This window comes from Rhynchophorus ferrugineus, unplaced genomic scaffold, assembly GCF_030347505.1.
Source record: "Rhynchophorus ferrugineus isolate W39M unplaced genomic scaffold, kcgeb_rfMv2 rfM6, whole genome shotgun sequence".
Classification (NCBI taxonomy): domain Eukaryota; kingdom Metazoa; phylum Arthropoda; class Insecta; order Coleoptera; family Curculionidae; genus Rhynchophorus; species Rhynchophorus ferrugineus.
Genome location: NW_027472585.1, coordinates 20,617,453 through 20,637,535, shown reverse-complemented (window position 1 = coordinate 20,637,535; position 20,083 = coordinate 20,617,453). Strand labels below are relative to the sequence as shown.

The 20,083-nt window shown below is 32.6% G+C and overlaps 1 protein-coding gene across 1 annotated transcript in view; it reads right to left on the bottom strand.

The window, feature by feature from the left end:
* LOC143198474 (G-protein coupled receptor dmsr-1) overlaps positions 1–20,083 on the bottom strand; it is a 130,029-nt gene that overhangs the window by 19,512 nt on the left and 90,434 nt on the right. Inside the window, exon 2 of the mRNA XM_076407715.1 lies at positions 10,279–11,287. Within this exon, the coding sequence (XP_076263830.1) occupies positions 10,279–11,221 (943 nt within the window). The 5' untranslated portion in view covers positions 11,222–11,287. The remainder of the gene's footprint in view (positions 1–10,278; positions 11,288–20,083) is intronic.

Genomic DNA, 20,083 nt, shown 5'->3' with positions numbered 1-20,083 from the left:
TTTTAAAAGATTTAACAATCTCCTCAGTGAATTAACCTTTAAGTTAACTCCAAAAATGTTAGCATTGGTGCCAACTTCTGTTAAGTTTTACTTCCATTGACGTTTTGTAACCTTTTGACCAGTACTATGTTACATGTTTTCATCAAAAGATTTGGTTATTGCCGTAAATATATAAAAGCAGTGCAAATAGAACTCTCAAGAAGCTTATTGAAGCCCAAGAGGTGAATATGATCTAAATATGCATTAATATAAAAAAGAATTATTGTACACATATTGTCGGTTTGATGAAGATAAATCTTCGTAAATGAATTATATTCTGAAAAACTGAACTCCATGGCAATATCAATGGAAATAAATCGAGTTCTGCTGAAAATATTGGCATGCTATCTGATTCGGAATCCGTCAACACGGATTTATACTTGCATTTTAAGGGCAATATTTCGATAATTGCCAATCATCCTGTGCTATTCATAATTAATAATTGTTAAAGCCACATTATTTCTCATCTCATTCCAGGTTTAATTATTAAATGCTTTTCTTGACAAAGAACTAATTGAATGTTGCAGGTAATAAATACGTTAATTTGTAGATCAAGTGTTAAAATGAATGTATCTAAGAACATTAATAATTTTAAAGTATCTCTACAGATTTCTAATAGCTTATTTGTTGATGAGATGTTAGTTCCTATATGGAACATACGACAATGCAGACAGCAGTAGATAAACGAAATCAATAGAAGGGAAACTAAAGATGAGCTATCTGCAATGGCAAGATCGAAAGGTGGAACAAATAAGCAAAGACCAATGCAATTTTATTTGAAAATTTAGGTAAAAAATGTTATTCATTAAATAGGTTGGTGAATTCATTGTTTTTCAATATATATTTTAGGTGAGAAATATGGATTAAAGTTAAAATCTATGAATACATAAATGAAAATATGAAATTATGCGGCAGTTAAAATGAAACTAACTATATAATTTGTATAGAGAGAATACATATAACTAATAGAAGAAATCATAAATTATTAACAGTAAATTTGTAAATATTTTAAAACATTGTTAAAAATCAAGCTGTTTTATAACTAATTCCATATGCTATGTGACTATATGATATTTTACTAGATTTTAGTGAATACATATCATACATTTCAACTTATTGGCTTATTGACATTTAGCTCAGTTTCGCTTGCTAACAATGGTTAATTGTTTTGTGTAGACGTCCAAATTTTACGAACAGAAATAGTAACAACATTTTTTAAAAATAGTCCTTCCATTATTGCCACTCATCGGAAATTGCGTCAATGGACTTTTGCCCCATCCTATATTTGCATTTCAAGGGCTTCGATAATTGCTATTAATCTTGTGCTACTCAGAATCGATAATTGTTAAACTCACATAAGCCTACAAACAACTTTGTATTTCAGAAAGCATAACGATACGTAGTTTAGTACCTCATAACCCTCACAAATTACCTTTTAGTGCTTTTAGCTATTTATAGTCCTCTGAAAACCAATATGTAATTGAAGCACACGACATTGGCACAGTTTACTACACAAAAGTTTATTACCATAGCAAAAAAAAAACGTTTTTTTTTGCGATCATCTAAAATTTTTATTTTGGTAGCACCTCATGAAAAAGTAGAGATTCCTTAAAAGCAGTATAATTTTTGAACAGTCAATTTTCAACAAATTTTGTTTGCGCCAATATTTAACGCTTTGACGAAAGGAGTTAACTTTCTAGTTAACGAAGTTAACTTTTTATTTACCTGTGGCCAACCATATCTATAACTAATACATATTTCCAGTTTATATAATTAAACATAAAGCAATTTACGAACTTATTTAAATATTTATCAAATTTACTATCATCGCACTTCGATACCCCGCTTTCTCGCATGTTTTATCTAGTGTGCGTCAGCAATACACACAAAGGTTATACGACAATCCCAATCATTAACTTACGTATTATTAATACGGTCTCAACTATATTTATTACTGTCAAACATAGGCTAGAGTACGTTTTGCTCAAATAGGACATAAATACGGTAAACTCATTAATCCTTCGTTGTAAACAAGAACGTTTCCGCATATTGCTTTCGGTGTTTACGGTGATTTCGATGTCAGCTTCAAGTCGGGTGAAAAGCCACTTAAAGGGTCTAGCCTACATAAACATGTATAAAGGGCGTGAATTAATTTTGAAGATTACATTTGGAAAAATCAATGCTTTTTGTGAGAAATAATGTATATAATGGATTTTCTATTACAATGCCAAAAGTTTAAAATAAACATGCAATTTATACAAATTCAATTTAACAATAATAAGTGGGGTGAAATTTTGGTTTATACTAAGAGATGTCTTTAAAACTCGTTTTCAAGATAGTAGATTAATTAATAATTGGTGTAATTATGGGTAATTAATCCGTCACTTCCCAAGCATCAGAAATATAGGAATTTTTGGACTTAAAGATAAACAGTTTTAAAATAAAGTGTTAATAGCCTATTTTGTACGATAATGCATAAAACAATCATTGCAAAATGTTTTCCGTATTTGGCATAAAATGTTAGAGGATTTTTAACAACCTTGTCCCAGGTAACGCCTCTAAAGGGCTTCTATAGTAACCATAATTGTCAAATCCAAGTGGTTAAGAAGAGTCTGATGCAGGTTTACCACCTTCCTATTTTTTCATTAAAAAACAATTTTTTTTAACGAAAAAAATCTATTAGAAATATTATTTAACATTTATTTACCTGGCCGTGCTTTCACTAAATATATCTAAAATATGAATGACTATAGGAGGATAACGTTTTCTTCAACATTGGTCTCGCTTTTTCATTTCTTACTTTGTCATAATAATTTATTGGTCTTATTGACTCTGACAGTGACCTTAGCTCTGAAGCATAGGAGATTTCAAATCAATCAACAAGTGCTTACTAGTGAAAACGTTATCGAAGTAGACCATATGTGTGTTGGGATCGGTATATATTTCAAGCAACTTTTTCACCACCCTTGAACCGGCAAGATCTCCTTGCCAGTATATAGCTACAAGTTATAACAATATCTGCTAACACTACACAGTGCCCTCAGCTTTCACCTAAATATCACTTGCTTCACTATTAAAAATTATCCCATGATGATTTGTAATTTGATTCAAATATCCCAAACTTTTAAAATAATTTAACTTTAACGATAAAAAGCATAGACGTCTTCCTAGTGTCATGTTAATAATATGGTATTTATTTAAGGTATATAACAAGTTATAGATAGGTTTCCAAGATATACTTTGTTTTTATTTATATTTATTATATATTTGGTAATTTGGTATATTTGGCTCACAAAATTGATACATCCGCCATAGCCTGTAGCTTGTTAAGGTTTCTGAAAGATTCACTTAAGGACTAAGACTTACGTCAAATACAGACTTGGGAAAGTTTGGTTCGGTTTTCCGCTAAGAAATCTCTACACGATCATAGCGACTGAAGACACACTAAGTCCCATCAGTGTTATCGATCAGCCACAATATGCTAACATACTATTAAGGTTCTTACTTTTCAAGTTACTTTTTAACTTGACTCATGCCTTATATTGTTCTGATCTTTTTATTTTAAGCGACTGAAAAATATTAAAATAATTCTAAGCTATTCTATCTCCACGTAACTTTACCACTAAAGCCGTAAATTTTAATTGAATAAATTCATCAAAATATCGACAGAATATTATAACATGCCAATAACTTTGCAGTAAGCATTATGGATAATCAACAAAACTGTATGACAATTGTAATATTTATTTTACTTTTTTTACAATTTGCTCTTTTACTTACTTTACAACCCTTGACAAACTGTTGATCAAGTTTCACCATACATGACAGAATACTTGCATTATCAAACGCCTGTTTTCTTATATATTAAATACTTGTATGACGTGTGTAAAACTAACAAAAATATTAAACATTTTAAATGATACCTACATATAGTTAGCCTCAAGTGTTGTCAGTGAAGTCAAGTTTGTCAACAATACATGTTGGGAAGATAATTACTCACAGCGAATTATTACATTCTTTATTAGATTATCAAGAGGTCAAGTGAAAAATCCCCGGCCTACCATAATAATACACATATTTTGGCAAAATTAGTTTTTTTTCAGCGAGCATTCTTTCGAGATCTAATAACAGGAAATGGTCGCTGGGGACCAGGTCTGGAAAATACGGTGGATGAGGAAGCAATTCGAAGCCCAATTATCATATTTTGCCATCGTTTTCACTGACTTGTGATATGGTGCATCCTTTTGAAGCAGCACTTACGTTTTCTTCAAATGCGGCCGTTTTTCGGCGACTTCGTACTTGAAACGGTCCAATAACACTATGTAATAGTCGCTGTTAATGGTCCTTCCTTTTTCAAGGTAGTCAATGGAAATAATTCCATGCGCATCCCAAAAGACAGACGCCATAATCTTGCCAGCCGATTGTTACGTTTTCCCACGCTTTGGAGCTGTCGATTGGACTGCGGAGTAAAATGATGGAACCACGTTTCATCCATTGTCAGATTCGACCAAAAAACTCGGGTTTATTACGCTTGATCATCTCAAACATTGCCCCGAATCATCAACTCGTCCTTGTTTTTGGTCAAAAGTGAGGTCGCGCGGCACCCACTTTGCACAGAGCTTTCTCATACTCAAATATTTATGAATAATACAATGTACACATTCAGATGATATCTTTAAAGTGTTTGATATTTAATACAGTTTCAATTTACGGTCGTTTAAAATCATTTTGCGGATTTTTTAACGTCGGTAACAACCTCTTTTGGGCGTCCACTGCGTTCACCGTCTTCGGTGCTCATTTCACAACGTCTAAACTTAGCAACCCAAGTTTTTGCTTCAATTTTATTTTTTCCCTTCAAAAAGCAATATTTTATTGACACGCGAAATTTCTTTTTATCAATTTTTTTCATAGTAACAAAAGGTGTTTCACTCAAAATGCTATAATTCACAAACGAATGATCCGATAGCTGTAAAATTTATACACGCATCTTTAGAAGGTTAGGGCTAACTAAGAAAGACATGGATTTATTTCTAGTAGCGCCATCTATCTGTCAGGCCTGGGACTTTTCAATTGACCTGTTAAATTATCTGTAATGTTACCAAATCTTTGTTTAGACATGCTTAAAGTATATGTGTATACAGATTATATAACAGTGCTAAGTATTTTGATGCAATACGACAAATTCGATAAATGAAGAAAATCAAACATGTATCATCAATGTATACGATTAAAACGTTCTTGAGTTGCAGTTTCAGCAATTTTTTTTATCAGCAATGAAAAATTAACCTTTTGGTCACAGACTCGTGAAATATATTTGCACCTGTAGATGCAAAATCTAAATTATCTTTATAGACATTTTCTGAAGGTTAGTCACCCATACAATTATTGATATGTCTTATACATTTTAATTAACACTTTATCTCAATATTATTTTTGTAGTTCCCAAGTGATATTCTTTAGACATTATGAAGCTGCATTTAATTTTATTGCCAAGTGTTATACTGATTGTATTTTGTATATTTTGTGTATTTTGTGTATTTGGCACTTCATTTTCTTCGTCATTTCTTGGCTGATACGTCTGAAATAGTCCATTTCATTTTAAATGACACAAGAGTTTTATTTTTCAAATATATTAATATTCAACCAAATAATCGTTACCGTCTGATACAAATAACTTAATCAATACTGAGTTGTGTGTTTTGGTCAGCCCCTGTTATAATTTATCGTACTGTTAGTAGCACAAAAGTAATTTTAACTATGAAATATATGATGTAAATTAAATAGAAACAGACACAAAAGACACCCTATGGCAATTTTTCAAAACCTGCGTTTTTATTTGTACAAAAATATCAGTACTCACAGCTGTAACTTTATAATATTTTTTTTAGAACCTGTTCATCCTATGCTGTTATTATAAATTAATATTTTGGTGATGTTTGTACCATTAAAACGCATAATAGATACTGTCAATTCTACTGTATTATTTTTTTTTTGATTTACGACCAAAAATGTTTCTTCCATATAGGCAATAAATCTTCATAACAGAAAAAAAAACACTTTTATAATTAATAAGACTAAACATGAAAACTTTTAGACAACTTTTAGATACACACAATTAAAGCTGAAAGCTGAAAACCAAACAAGTTGCTTGAAAATTGGTGTCTATTTTAACTCTCTTCTCTGTTTTTAGAAATTAACAATATTGAACTCTACCTACGACATTTGTATTCAATATCTAAATATTGAACGTAAATTATTTAAAATTAATCCACTCATTTCAAAAATAAAACAAAATAATAATAAACGAAACCAGAAGAAACATTACAAACGTTAAAAAAGTTAATTAACTGGTTTCCATTTAATTAAAGCATTATCATAGGAAACTGTATATTTTCCATTTTCTGGAATAAATTAAAAAGGTTGCGATTTAAAATCATTTAAAGCAGTATTTTAATACCGAAATGTTCTGTATTTTCGTTGAATGGCTGTAAATCGGTGATGTCCATATTTAAAATCAAAATATTATTTTAGGTAGCAGAATATTTGAGTTGTTTAATTGTAAACTTATTACGTATAACGCTATATTTATTTTCATTGAGTGAAGGTATTTTTCTACATAACGCGTAATGCGTGTATATATGAAGAGTTAAAATATTTGAAAATACTTAAATGAAAAACCCACATTACCCCTTCCGCCCAAATAAAATTTCACTTCTTTCACTATTTTAGAATCCTTCAAATCCAAACAAACAATTTGTTTACGACAGAGCACGATAAGATTCCAAAAGCGTTTGAGGGACGATATTAACAATAGTAAGAAGATACTACGTAGAAAAATGTTAGTTAATGTACGGATATGTCAAAACCGTCGAATTTAATAGTTAGACTATGCTGCTGACTGTTCATAGCCATCTAATGCTCATTTATTTCAATCAGTACAATGTATTAAGTTAATTAGTAATAGGACATTTGAAAAATCTCCAAACTGATACATAGATGGCGCTACTAGAATTAAATCCATATGTTTTCTAGTTAGCCCTAACCCTCAAAAGATGCGTGTAAAAATTTGGCAGCTGTCGGATAGTTTGTGAATTATAACGCTTCGAGTGAAGCAACTTTTATTATTGTGAAAAAAATGGATAAAAAGGAATTTCGCATGCCCATAAAATTGCAATTTGAAGGGAAAAAAATACAGTTGAAGCAAAAACTTGGTCTGTAGAGCTGTAGACACGCAGACAAGCTTAGACGTGGTGAAATGAGCAGCGAATACGGTGAACGCAGTGGCCGTCCAAAAGAGGTTGTTACCGACGAAAATATATTTAAAAAGTCCACAAAATGACTTTGAGTGACACTAAATTGAAATTGAACGAAATAACAGGCACTCTAAAGATATCAACTGAACGTGTACGTCATATTATTCACGAATATTTGGGTATGAGAAAGCTCTGTGCAAAGTGGGTGTCGCGCAAGCTCACTTTTGACCAAAAACAATAACTAGTTGATGATTCGGAGCAGTGTTAAATGATATTGAAAGATGGCTTCATCATTTCACTCCGAAATCCAATCGACAGTCATCTTAGTGGACTGCACACGATGAACCCGCTCCAAAGCGTGGGAAAATGCAACAGTCGGCTGGCAAGGTTACAGGGTCTGTATTTTGGGATGCGCATGGAATAATTTTCATTGACTACCTTAAAAAAGAAAGACCATCAACGACAACTATTACGTAGTGTTATTGGACCGTTTGAATGACGAGAACGCCGAAAAACGGCCGCATTTGAAGTAAAATAAAGTGTTTTGAAAAAATGTGTTTTACTATGGTAGGCCGGGGACATTTCAGTTGACCTGTTATATGAACCTATTATTGTGAAATACAGACTAGAAGATCTAGAAGCTACGACATTATTACAGTACTGTTATCTTATGTATATCTACCAGCAGGAAATGCAGTTTCATATATGCGTAAACTCTTATTTCACTCTTTAATGATTCATTAAATACCATTTTATTTCCTATGGTACATTCAGTACCTCACTACCATTCCGTTGATATTCTAAGAAATCGGCGAGTAACAAAGGTGACATGATTTGTGTATATAATAAGAGTCTTGAATTATATTAAACTAGGTTTGTTGCAGATTATTCCTAGTTTAATAGGACTCTACGAATTTCTCTTAAAATAAAGTAGTTTTCAAGCAAAAAAGACATAACCCTACCAAATCCCAGATTGGCCCATTCAAAAAAATTCCTCTGCTGTTCTCTCTAGAATGCATTAATTTGAATCAACTTTCTTATCAAGAGAACAATACAGGCCATGTTCTATTGGCCACTATTCCACAGTTATTCTAATAGCTAATTGAATCTCGGGCAAGTATTACAGTTTGCAATATAAGACCTAGGGTGGATTGGAGACGCTGAGGGCTAACATAGTCCATCATAATATTTTTTAATTATTTATTATAGTAATCTTTTCTAGATGTAATAATGTTCGTTTTGTCGGTTGGAATATGTGGCTGTCGATGCGATTGTTTGTCCGAACACTCACTGCTATTTTGTGGAAGGAATTCGCATGAGAACTGAAAACACTGGTTGAATAAAATGTTGTTTATTTCGATATTGAATGATACATGAGGTCGACAGGAGAATGGACAGGATATTAAGTTAGGTAAAAAAAGTACGGTAGCGCTGTGGGAGTGGTACTGTTCAAGGGTGTAGAAAAAAAAAGAGAGCGAGACTTTTTCTTCTTCTTGATCAGCGAGCAAATGGTCTTTTGCTCATTTCGCATCGGGTACATATATGCGACATAAGTACAGACATATCTGAATCGTTAACCTTTACATTTATTTACATTTGTACTTCCCATTTTCCCTATAGAAATCGTTGAGCATAATACATAATATGAACTATAATATGAACACCCGACATATACACATTATTTATTTATTAAAATTATTTTAAAACAGCTGCAATTTTTTGTGGAATAGATTAGTAGAACGTATGAATATTTTCAAGCTGAATGTTGTCTCATTCACGTACCAAAACATCCGCCAATTGCGGTTGAGCGGTCTGGCGATTGTGCTGGATAATTTCTGATGCTACTCAAAACAAGACTGATTTTTTTTGGATATGTATATAGGCGCATATTATCTTGGAATATGTTATAAAAGCATAGTAATAGCAAATTTTCATAGTAAGATCAATGAAGATGTTATATTTATCCGCAGTAATCTGGCCACTAATGTGAATGAGAGGACCAACTGAATACTACGATATTTCCACCTAGATTATAATGTAACTATGTTTGACTGAAAGAACCTAGTTATCCAGACTATAGGTTTCTATTGGAGTATTCGATAAATATTGTAGGAAATAATGGGACCGTTGTTTCATTATACCTTACCACATCCTTCTTATCATGTATAAGGTTTTATGATTGTTGCACCACTTCTGTCGCAGTTGCTTCCGTATATAGAGTATTTCTCAATCGCAGCCCTTCCATAATTGTTAGCTTTGCGAAGTCCCTCCACCCATACTGTTATCAATTTTTTCACGGTAGATGTATGTTTTTTGGCCATAATTAATCCTTTCAACATTTGTCGGTCTGTGTCAGTTAACTTCGGGTTTCGCCGATGATGTTTTACAATATTTTATGTACAGTACCGTGGATATATAGTGGATACTATTGCTCATGAAACGTTAAAAAAATCAGCTGTTTTCGTCACGGATTCTCGCTTCATCAGAAACAACAGCAATTGGCCCACTTTACTTATATATAACCTAGAAATTTTGGCATATAAAATGGGTAATATTGAAATATTTACATCAAAATATGTAACAAAATATACTATATTGCATGGGGTTCATATTATTTTATCTAGCCCCTGAACATATTGTGCCAGCATTTTTGATTAAATTCGATTTTAGAGTCATAAATGATCGGAATACATGCAAACACCAAATCTATCACTCAATCATAATTTGATACAGCCCACTAATTTCTAATATAATACCTTTATCGGTGATATCGTCTTTAACCATATAGTTGAATTTGCGACTCACGTATGGTGATTAAAATCATTGCAAGTTATACGGTACAATGTAATTTTGTGAAAGCAACTTGCTGAATTTCTGTTACATTTTAATAGCTCGCAATGGTTTACAACAGATCTCAAAGTGACCAAAAATTAATTGACAGTCGTCATACAATTCTAAATATATTAAACGTGAAGCAAATACTCACCCAAAGCTGAATAGCATTCAACCAAGAACACCTCCCCCTTCAAGGCACTAATTTGACCCAGAATACCTTGAGGAAACTCGGTGAGAAGAAACAGCAACAAAACGGCCAATAGCATCTTCGTCGTCCGATCCGCTTGGGTCTCCTTGTACAACTGGATGGTGTTGGGTTTGGTGTTTCTGCTCATATCCTCCAGCGGACTCCCCAATAGCTTGATCCTCCTCCTCCTGGTCTCAATGAGAGCGGCGATGATTTTATAGGACAATACCGTTAATAAAACACACGGTAGGAGTTTTAATAATAGGCTGTAAAGCCACACGCTTAACTGTAACGGGTCGTTGGGTCTTAACACAAATATCGTCTCGTTTTTAAGTTCCGACACGTTGTATTTGCTTTTCTCGCGCTTCTCCACTATTATCCCGTTCAAGTCGCACGTGTGATTATATCCAGTTATCTCTATAGTGGTAAAGATGGGCGAACACAATATGGGGCACAAGATATAAGTGAGGATAATGACGGTGAATGTTTTCTTTTGGTCGGAACATATTTTGCTCGCGTGTAATTGAGACACGTATACGTATCTCCAAATTGCCAGTATAATGGTTAAGCAGCAAGCGATAAAATGCAGGATGAGGGTGAAAAGAGAGTGGAATTTATAGTAAACCGCCCAGTAGTAATTAAAATGAGTGTAATACAGAGGACTAGGAGGCAGATTTCGATGTATCGTGAATGGGATATATTGCAACATAACTAATAGATCGGCTATGGCCAAGCCGGTCAAGATATAATTGGTGGGTGAGCGCATTTGTTTGGTCCGCAGGACGCAGATGTTGAATATGTTGGCGATAGATCCGAGTACGCACACAGTCAAACTGAGGTAGCCGTGTACGTTCTCCTTGTAGTGCTTGCGGAAGTGCTCAAGGTCACAATACGTGTAATTGGTCATGATTGTCTTCCTGATGTCCCACGTCTATTCCATCTTCAGTTACTGCGTTTTAATTGGTATACACACCTGAAAAAAAAAAAGATCTCGTTTAGTTAATATTTGAATTATTGATTTCTGAATATAAAATGCGAATGTGACTTAAAAATTTAAATATTGACGGCTACTTGCATTGCAAAGGGTATGTTTAACCAACCATCTGATACCATCTTTTATACCAACCACATAATGCAAAATAATATGTTCTTGTCATAAAAATAAACTTAAATTTTCGGCGACTTTGCATCAGCGTCAGGTTACCAGAGATTGAACGTTGTTGAAGTTTACATTTCGATTGAGACTATGCCCAGTCTATGTCAAAAGTAAGTAGCTTAGCTTTTGTTGAGACGTCATTATATTTATTTCTATTTAAGATAATTATTTAATTTTTAGTTTATAAAATTTGTAATTCTTTTTCTTTTGTATAGTTTAGGCTTCTAATTTATTGGACATTGACTGGTTTTTGTAACGTCTATGATATGGGAAAAGAACTATGACTTGACACAATATAAAATATCGTATTGTATCGAATGCATAGTGAAGAAAGGCCAAGTTAGCAAAGGCATCGAGCAGAAACAAAACTCGTGTTCAAACAAAAACAGCGTTCCGAATAATGAAGATTCAGGTACCGAGGTTAGACGAAAGTTGCGGGATATTAGAGGTGTAGTGTATATAACCGTAATAGTTTCTTGAGGGTTCCTTCTTAACCACCACCAAGAACCCGAGGAAAGAGCTTCAGCGATAGTGCACGACCTATCGATAAGAGAATCAGAATTTGCATAAGGATTATCAGAAACAAAGTTGACTAATTGACTAAAGAATACGCAAAACAAAATGTATGAATTACAGAACTAAAAACAGAGCATCAGAGTTTACCAAAGATTGGAAGAGTGAATAATACAGATTAGCGAGAATATCCGAATTAGAAAAAAACATTAATAGAATTAGTCAAAGAATATGAATTAAGAAACAGTCAACAGAGTCAAGATTTTATCAAAGTTAAGAAGAAAGAAAATGTATCAGGTATGGAAATCGAGAATGAAGAATAGTAGAATTCTTATATGTCGTATGTATAATCAGTTGGGTCCGATGACCGAATCATTACGATCCAAAACCATTAGGATTTAGTAAGTCAATTCCATTCATTTCACAATTCTTTTTACCATTGCATATCAAATGAACAGCTTTAATTGTATATATTTTTGTATTATATATTTAAGTACCATTATATTATCTCCTAAACAAATCAACAGCTCTAGTAATACTTAGTCACCAAGCCAAGTTAGAGCATATTTGAACAGATTTTAAAACATTCATTTACATTGTCAAAAATCATTACGTTTTGTAAATTTAAATTCACAGTCATAAATTGATTTTTTAAGTTCAAAATGAGACAAAAGCAGTCTAAATTCATAAAAGAATTTGTGGTGTTGCAGCGTAAAACAATGATCGACATTGCCAAAATTGACTAAAAGTGTCCTCCCAATCTTGCCTCTTGCCACTTGATACCATCGCTCCATCTTGCTAAACCGCTACGTGCATAAAACATCAATCACAATGAGATCAATTTCGAAGCATTTGTTTGTACAGTCTCGTTTGTACAATCTTGTTTATTAACTGCTGTGAGTGGATAGCGAAACTTGGTTACATATCAATTACGACTGAAAGACTTTTTTACATTTAACTAAATCTAACAATTTTTGATATGAATGGTTACCGTCGATGAAAAATAGACAATATATGAGCAACAGCATGTGAATATGTTAACGCTAAGGGGAATGATAAGTGTTTGATGGGAATGGAAATTAACTATTCATCATGAATCACTCCAAATTTAACAAACCATTAATACCACTTCCTAATGTCAAGATCCATATTATTGAAACAGGCCATTTCAAAAAAACAACCATAATTGATCGATACCAAACAGATATATTAACAATTGTAGCGTCAGCACCACAAATGAAACTAATATTTTAATGTAAAAAAATTGATATATTTAACACCGAAATAAAAAATTCAAAGAGTAATTAAAATAAAAACTGATATTAAAATTTGCTATACAATACAGAATATAACAAAAATATCAATACCAGACGTGTTATTCAATAATCCTTAATCGAATGTTTAACATGAATAAACAAATAGAGATATAAAGTAAGAGAAAACAATTGCGTTGTATGTTTTTCTTCTATTTATATTAATTAAAGTATAAATAAATATTTGAGAAATCTTCAATAAATATGTCATTATGAAAAATTTTATATATTTTTGAAAACAACCTTCAACACATAACAACTATAACAAGCATAACATTAATTATTAATTTTCTATTCATTCAAGTACACATAAAATTTAAAAAAAAATTTTTTAAAAAGAATAAATAGAACACATCTCCCAAAACAAATACTTCGAGCGAAAGTTCGAAGCTAGGCCCTTGTTAATCTATACGTCGTGCTAGGTGGTGTACAGAAGAGGCAACTTTGAACCAACAATGCGCACTTGACATGAGGATCACATGAGGCCGGTATATCAGTACTTATTAGTAATCATCATTACAGTTCAAAATTGGATAGGAGATACATTTGATCTGGGGCTACACCTAGAAAGATCTAAATTTCACTAAGTTTGAAATAGTTAAATCCGCGTTTTGTGGATGGCGTTGCCTTATTTTGATGTCGTCATATAAGAACGGACAAATAACCCAAATATTTAAAATTGAAAAAAATGGACACAAAAGTCCCAAGCGATAGTTTTCCATCATAAACGCTCTCTTACTGAAATCAATTTATACATAGAGATCAATTTACTAGATTATATTGAAGAAGTTCCCATTACGTGGCTACAAAAAGTTATATCTTGGACTTTTTTTTCGATCGCCGTTTAAGAGATCATATTCGACAAGACTTCCTATGGTCTTGATATCTGGACAGTATTATCCGGCCTGTGTGGTTGAAGCAAACTTCCATTCTTAGTTATTAAATCCTTGCGAACTACGCAATGATACGTTCCATTTTTAGATGATTTGCAATATATAGTCTTATTTCCTTCAAATTACGAAGATCAAAATATTAGAAATGTTTTAAAATACTTTTATTATGATTCTGAATACCACATGATATGTCAGGGTCACCAAATATACAGCAAAATAGGTACTATCTTACTCACAAACACAATTACGTAAAAGTTTAACGAATCACTAAAATATCCACTAAAAAACTTTTTTGTCTTTCTTTACTCCATCACCACGCTTATATCTCATTATTTCATTAAGCATTTTTACTCTGGAGCCTCATAGGGCCTCGCCGTCCATTATCAGTCGTGCCACGTTCTCTCAGTCTCTCTTCTCCACCGCGTCCATTTCTGACATGAAAATAGGGTTCGGAAAGATATATTCGCCTCCTCACTATACCAGCAGGCGTCCGTCTGCACCTTCCCTATATTAAGAGGGAAGCCAAACATGCCTTGTCCATTTAGGATCTGTGTCAAATAGTAATACCTTCCACAACAACCAATCCACCAGGTTCAACACGAACTTTCTTGCCCATTCCATGTATCCGTTACGTCGTCCTTGTTCCATTTTGTTACGAATACCTGCCTTGCCTGGTCCCTCGATTTGTGAACTGCGTTTAATATCGTTCCTTTGCCGTTATTTGCATGGGTGGCATATGCCGCGGTCAACCTTAGTGCCATGCTTCTATTGACACGATCTGTGTCTCAGCAGACTAAATAGTAGTCGCGTATGGTACTAAATTATAAACAACAGTAAAATTTTGTTTTTAAAAATTAATTGTAATTATTGAAAATGTCAAGGATAAGATGACCTGAGGTAAGTCATAAAAGTCAATTAAATGTGCGACAAGCTACCTCACATGCTAACTGCACTTATAACCAGTGACAGACAGAAAACGATCACAGCCCTATTATTATGCCACAATGACATTCAAGAGTAATTGGAAATGTAGTGGCTAGGCTTACGGCAGGAATGCAAGAAGGTTTTACGCTTCTAGCAACAGTGAGCACGATATACTTCAATTATCCAAACACGAGCAGCATACCGCTACAATCCAGAAGTAGATTATAGTACTAACAAATCAGTTACAATTGGCAAAATGATAATCATTTGTCAATACGGTAAAGCAATAAAATACATCGGTTAATCTGCTGAGTTAAGTTGTGTCGGTGGTACTGAGTAAAATGGTGGCAATTTTCACTAGATCCGTTAGCGTCAGGTCTACTACACTCATTAGTTCCTGAGATGAGAAATTATTCTAAGCACTTCTTAGCCAAAATTAAAATGTATAAATGTTGTCTTCAAATATCGTCGTTTGTAGCAAAGTATATTGTACACAACAATTTCATGTCCTGTTTCAAAATGTTATAATATTAAAGTTACCGTCAAGAATAAATCAACAGTAAAAATTAACTGTCAACGTAAAACAAAAGGCTTTATTTATTACCTACTGGAAGCGCCATCACCACTGACAATTGCAAATCATCTATTCTTACAATTTTATTAATATTTACATGCGTCAATTGATAATTGATTTCTGACAATCTATCAATGAAGTGAACTATTGTCCAAGAACTACGACCGTTCTTACGACATAAAAACGGTCTAATTTCAATGCAACAGTGGATCGCATTCCATCTTAAAGCCGTTATATCGTTATCAAACCCGACAAAACACCACGCGAGCAAATTTAATGATAACGACAAAATATTACTCTCTGAGAAAATGTTCAAGATAGATGTAGTGAATAAATATTTTTGTAAATCTTTGTTAGTGTCGTCATGCCCATTATCGATTTTCAATACATATATCACTTATATCCTATTCCTATTAAAAGAATTGTAGGGATAATTTTATATCCAAGACGTAAAATAAAGATTATAATTCATAAAATAATAATAAACTATTTAACATCATAAAAATAAATAAAAGGAGACATCAAAATAAATGATGTAACAACTACTACCGCAATTGGCACAATAATTAAAGCAAATAAGCATATAAGGTGTTGATGTTGAGATGATCGGGTGATGAGTCTGAAAACATAATGAAAACGTACCTGAGAAAAATACTGTCAAATACTGGCGAACTATAATACTGATAAATAATAGTATCGATTAATAAATTTAACGACAAATACCGATAATGGATGATATTGATAATCAACAATTATATAATAACCAGGGTGGTTAACAACAATCTTACTCATAAGGAGTAACATTAACGGACAATCATTTTAAAACAAACAATAATGGTAAGTGATAGCAATGATAAACTACGCTACGATGAAGTACAACGTATCAGCTTATGTCCTAGCTCTAACAATTATTCCATTAAGGTTAGAAGGACTCGCTAGGATTAAGCTAAAACTAAAATAAATAAATAAGTAATAATCTGTTCCTATTGTACACCATAGAGTATATATCAAGGTTTTACTTAAATAGGCGAAACCGAGGAAATGTTTTGCTTGGTCAATTCAATGGTGGCTCTGAGACCACTTTTTTGATTGGTTCATTTGAAATGGCCTACAAAGGCATTTGATTGCCTAATTTCTATAACGCGATTGTTTGTTTCTGGTTGTTTACGATGCCATGTTTGCATGTATGACATAAAGTATGATAAGGATTCTTGTGTCTTAAATATAATCAATCTTATTTGATTTTAATGTATCTTCATATCTTCAAGTGTTGTATATACAGTGTATGTGTGGAAATAAAAAACCAGACGTAGTTTTCCTTGGAAGAAACACCCAACGTTAGCTAGATTCATGATGTATAAAATATTACCCACACTTTAAAATCAAAATGTGTCCAAATGAGGCAATAATAAAATTACACTGAAGGTAAATGTAATTATACCACAAAAGTTTTGATCATTTACTTGAAACAAATGTATAATGGTTAAGATACTTATAATTAATATTTAGGCTTTAGGCTCCTTAACTGAGACAATCTTTTCAACAAGGATATTAATACATAAATACAAAATAATATAATTTGCAAACCAACAAAATAAGCTTAATTTAACTTCTGGATTTTACCATAATAAGTTCACAGCAGTAATTGTGAAATATATCATATGTTTAATTTTTTGTTGCTGTGCTTTAATGTATTGCTTTTTGGTGTGCTTCTCCATTCTGACATATATCATACGATTTAATTATTTTAATTATCCGTCCCATAATTTTCACAATATAATACGAAATAATACGAAAAACGTAGTGACTCTAACTAATTCTAGCATCTCTAGGACGTATGTTATTAAGATCACACATGTGGCTAATACAGCTCCGGAAGAAACATCAGTAATGCTGCTATTTATGATAAATATTTCTGTATTCGCAAAGACGACACATTCTACAATCAAGAAGAAACGGCATTTCCGCCTAGTTCCTTTACATTATTGTTTAAACGTTTTCAAAATAATGCATAAAAGACTCAAATTGAAGGTCTAAATTATCGAACTACCAGATTAAATTTTGAGTGTCACAAATATTCGAAACAATTTGTGATTTCTTTGAGTGGTACATGTCTTTCCCTGTGTTTTAATTTTATACACAATTTATATTTTATATTTTTTATTTTACAATTTTTTAAAAAATTATCAAGAAAATATGAATAAACAAAACTCGATTTTACACAATATTCAATTTGTACATCATCATGATATCTCAGCGTCAGTTTCTAAATATTCAAATATTAAAAGTATCGATTATAGAATTTCGAGAGAGAATGGGAAAATTCCTAAAAAGGGAGACTTTGTCAGTAGAAAAACTTGGCTACATTCTAATTTAAACAACAACGAACATCTGTTCGCTTTTAACAGAACTTTAATGAAAATAAATATGCTCGAAAGATACGCAAACACCAATCAGAAATAAAGTTTTTTTTTGTTCTCAAACTCGAAAGGCAATAAAAGATCGGAATTTGCCTTGTGTCTATTTAGTTTTTCATTTTTTTCCTCCGGATTTTATTTATTTTTACATTTACGTTATGAGATAGAATCCAGACCGCTTTTAAATGAAAAAAATTTACGGATGACAAAAATAGAACGAAAATATATAGAATACAATAAGCAATCACAACAAAGTCAGTCATAGCCGGCTTGGTGGTGCAGTGGTAAAGGCGATAGGACGGTCCTCTTACTGTTGCGATAGCCGCGAGTTCGAAAATTAATTTTTAAATAAAATCTGTTGTTTAAAATTTTTTTTGTTTATTAATTTATAAAAAATAATGATGATGTGTAATATGCTTTTATACAAATAGAATGCCTGGACATATAACAATTCTTTTTTTATTATATCGTTGTATTCGGTACTTTTTAAATTAAATGTGGTATTTCCAAAATTTTACCATTTTTATTTACCTCCTGAACCTATTTACGGCAATATCAGGAGCGGCAGTATTTCATTAGTTACCATTTCATAGTTATCATACATTATATATGTTTAGAACTATGTTAATTTTGCTGTTTTGTTGTACTTGCATTAATAGAGAACCTAGGCAAACACGGTATTCATACATCGGTATGAATCAATTAAAATAAATGGTCAAATATATGGTCAAATTAAAATAAAATTAAACCACTTAAGCTAAAGTTATGAATACACTTATACACTCAACAAGTTCGTATGATTTTGGTCCTTTAAATCTATTGATTCCCAGGTGCTGTGAAGTAGCTGAATGCTTCCACCTTGCAGGGATATAGGAACCTTATTTCTTGCCTTAAAAGCCCAATCTTGAATCATCTCGTATATGCATTTTATGTCGAGGTCAGCGTGCAGCTCTTCGTAGGCTAAGTAGCGATAAGCATTGCTAATTAATCGTACAACTTTGTTTTGGCTAAGTTGGCTTACCAGTTGATTCGACATTTTTGTGCAACTCCATGTTTGTCCGCATAGGTCCCAGTTGGCTTTATGATTGGCTAATAATCCAATGGGTTAGATTTTAGATCAAGTTAAGGCTATCTTCAATCTAACCGGTACAGTTGCTTGACTTTGAGTCTAATCTGCTCTGCGTTTTGTCTAACATGTTTGCAATTTAACTTTCCATCGAGATAGAAGCCGAGGTACTTAGCTGATACTGTTTGAAGAACCGGGCATTAGTGAAAAAATAATTAGTTTTTTATCATTTTGCCGCAATACAAAATTGACATGAAAAGATATGGAGCTATTAAGCTGTATTTACAGTCTCTAGTCCATTTGTATATACTGTTGACTACTGATTGTACTTTTTCTACAACCCTAGAGAAAGATATATATTTTGCCATAGTACCTGTATCGTCAGCAAATAATCCAAGTGTAGTTTCTTTTATTGTTGAGATATCAGCAGTGTAGAGTAGGTACAGGTGGTCCCAAGATATTACCCTGGGAGTTAATCAGACTTAGACTAGTCAGAAGACTAGTCAGACTTAGTAATAAACCAAAAAGCTTACCTTCTCTGAAGGCTGTTCAAATATAAAAATGTGTTCATACAATATTATACAGGTTTATTATTATCAGATCATACCGACCAGAAAGTTTACTATAGACCTGATAGCAGATTTAATCATCTCGTGTTATTGAAAGGAACATCTTTCACTGATTAAAAGGCTGTTTAAAAAAATAGTTATATTACTGTATATTATAACTTATATTTCAAATCAAATTACATTTATTATTTGAAATGCATGTGCGATACAATTTTGTAATTTGTATTTCATTTAAGGCAAAACATGTATATTGCACGCCTCTGTCAAAAGGGCAAGGTTCTTGGAAGATACAATATGCTTTCAGGGTAGGCGTGATACACCCTCCACCTTAGGCAATCCTAGAG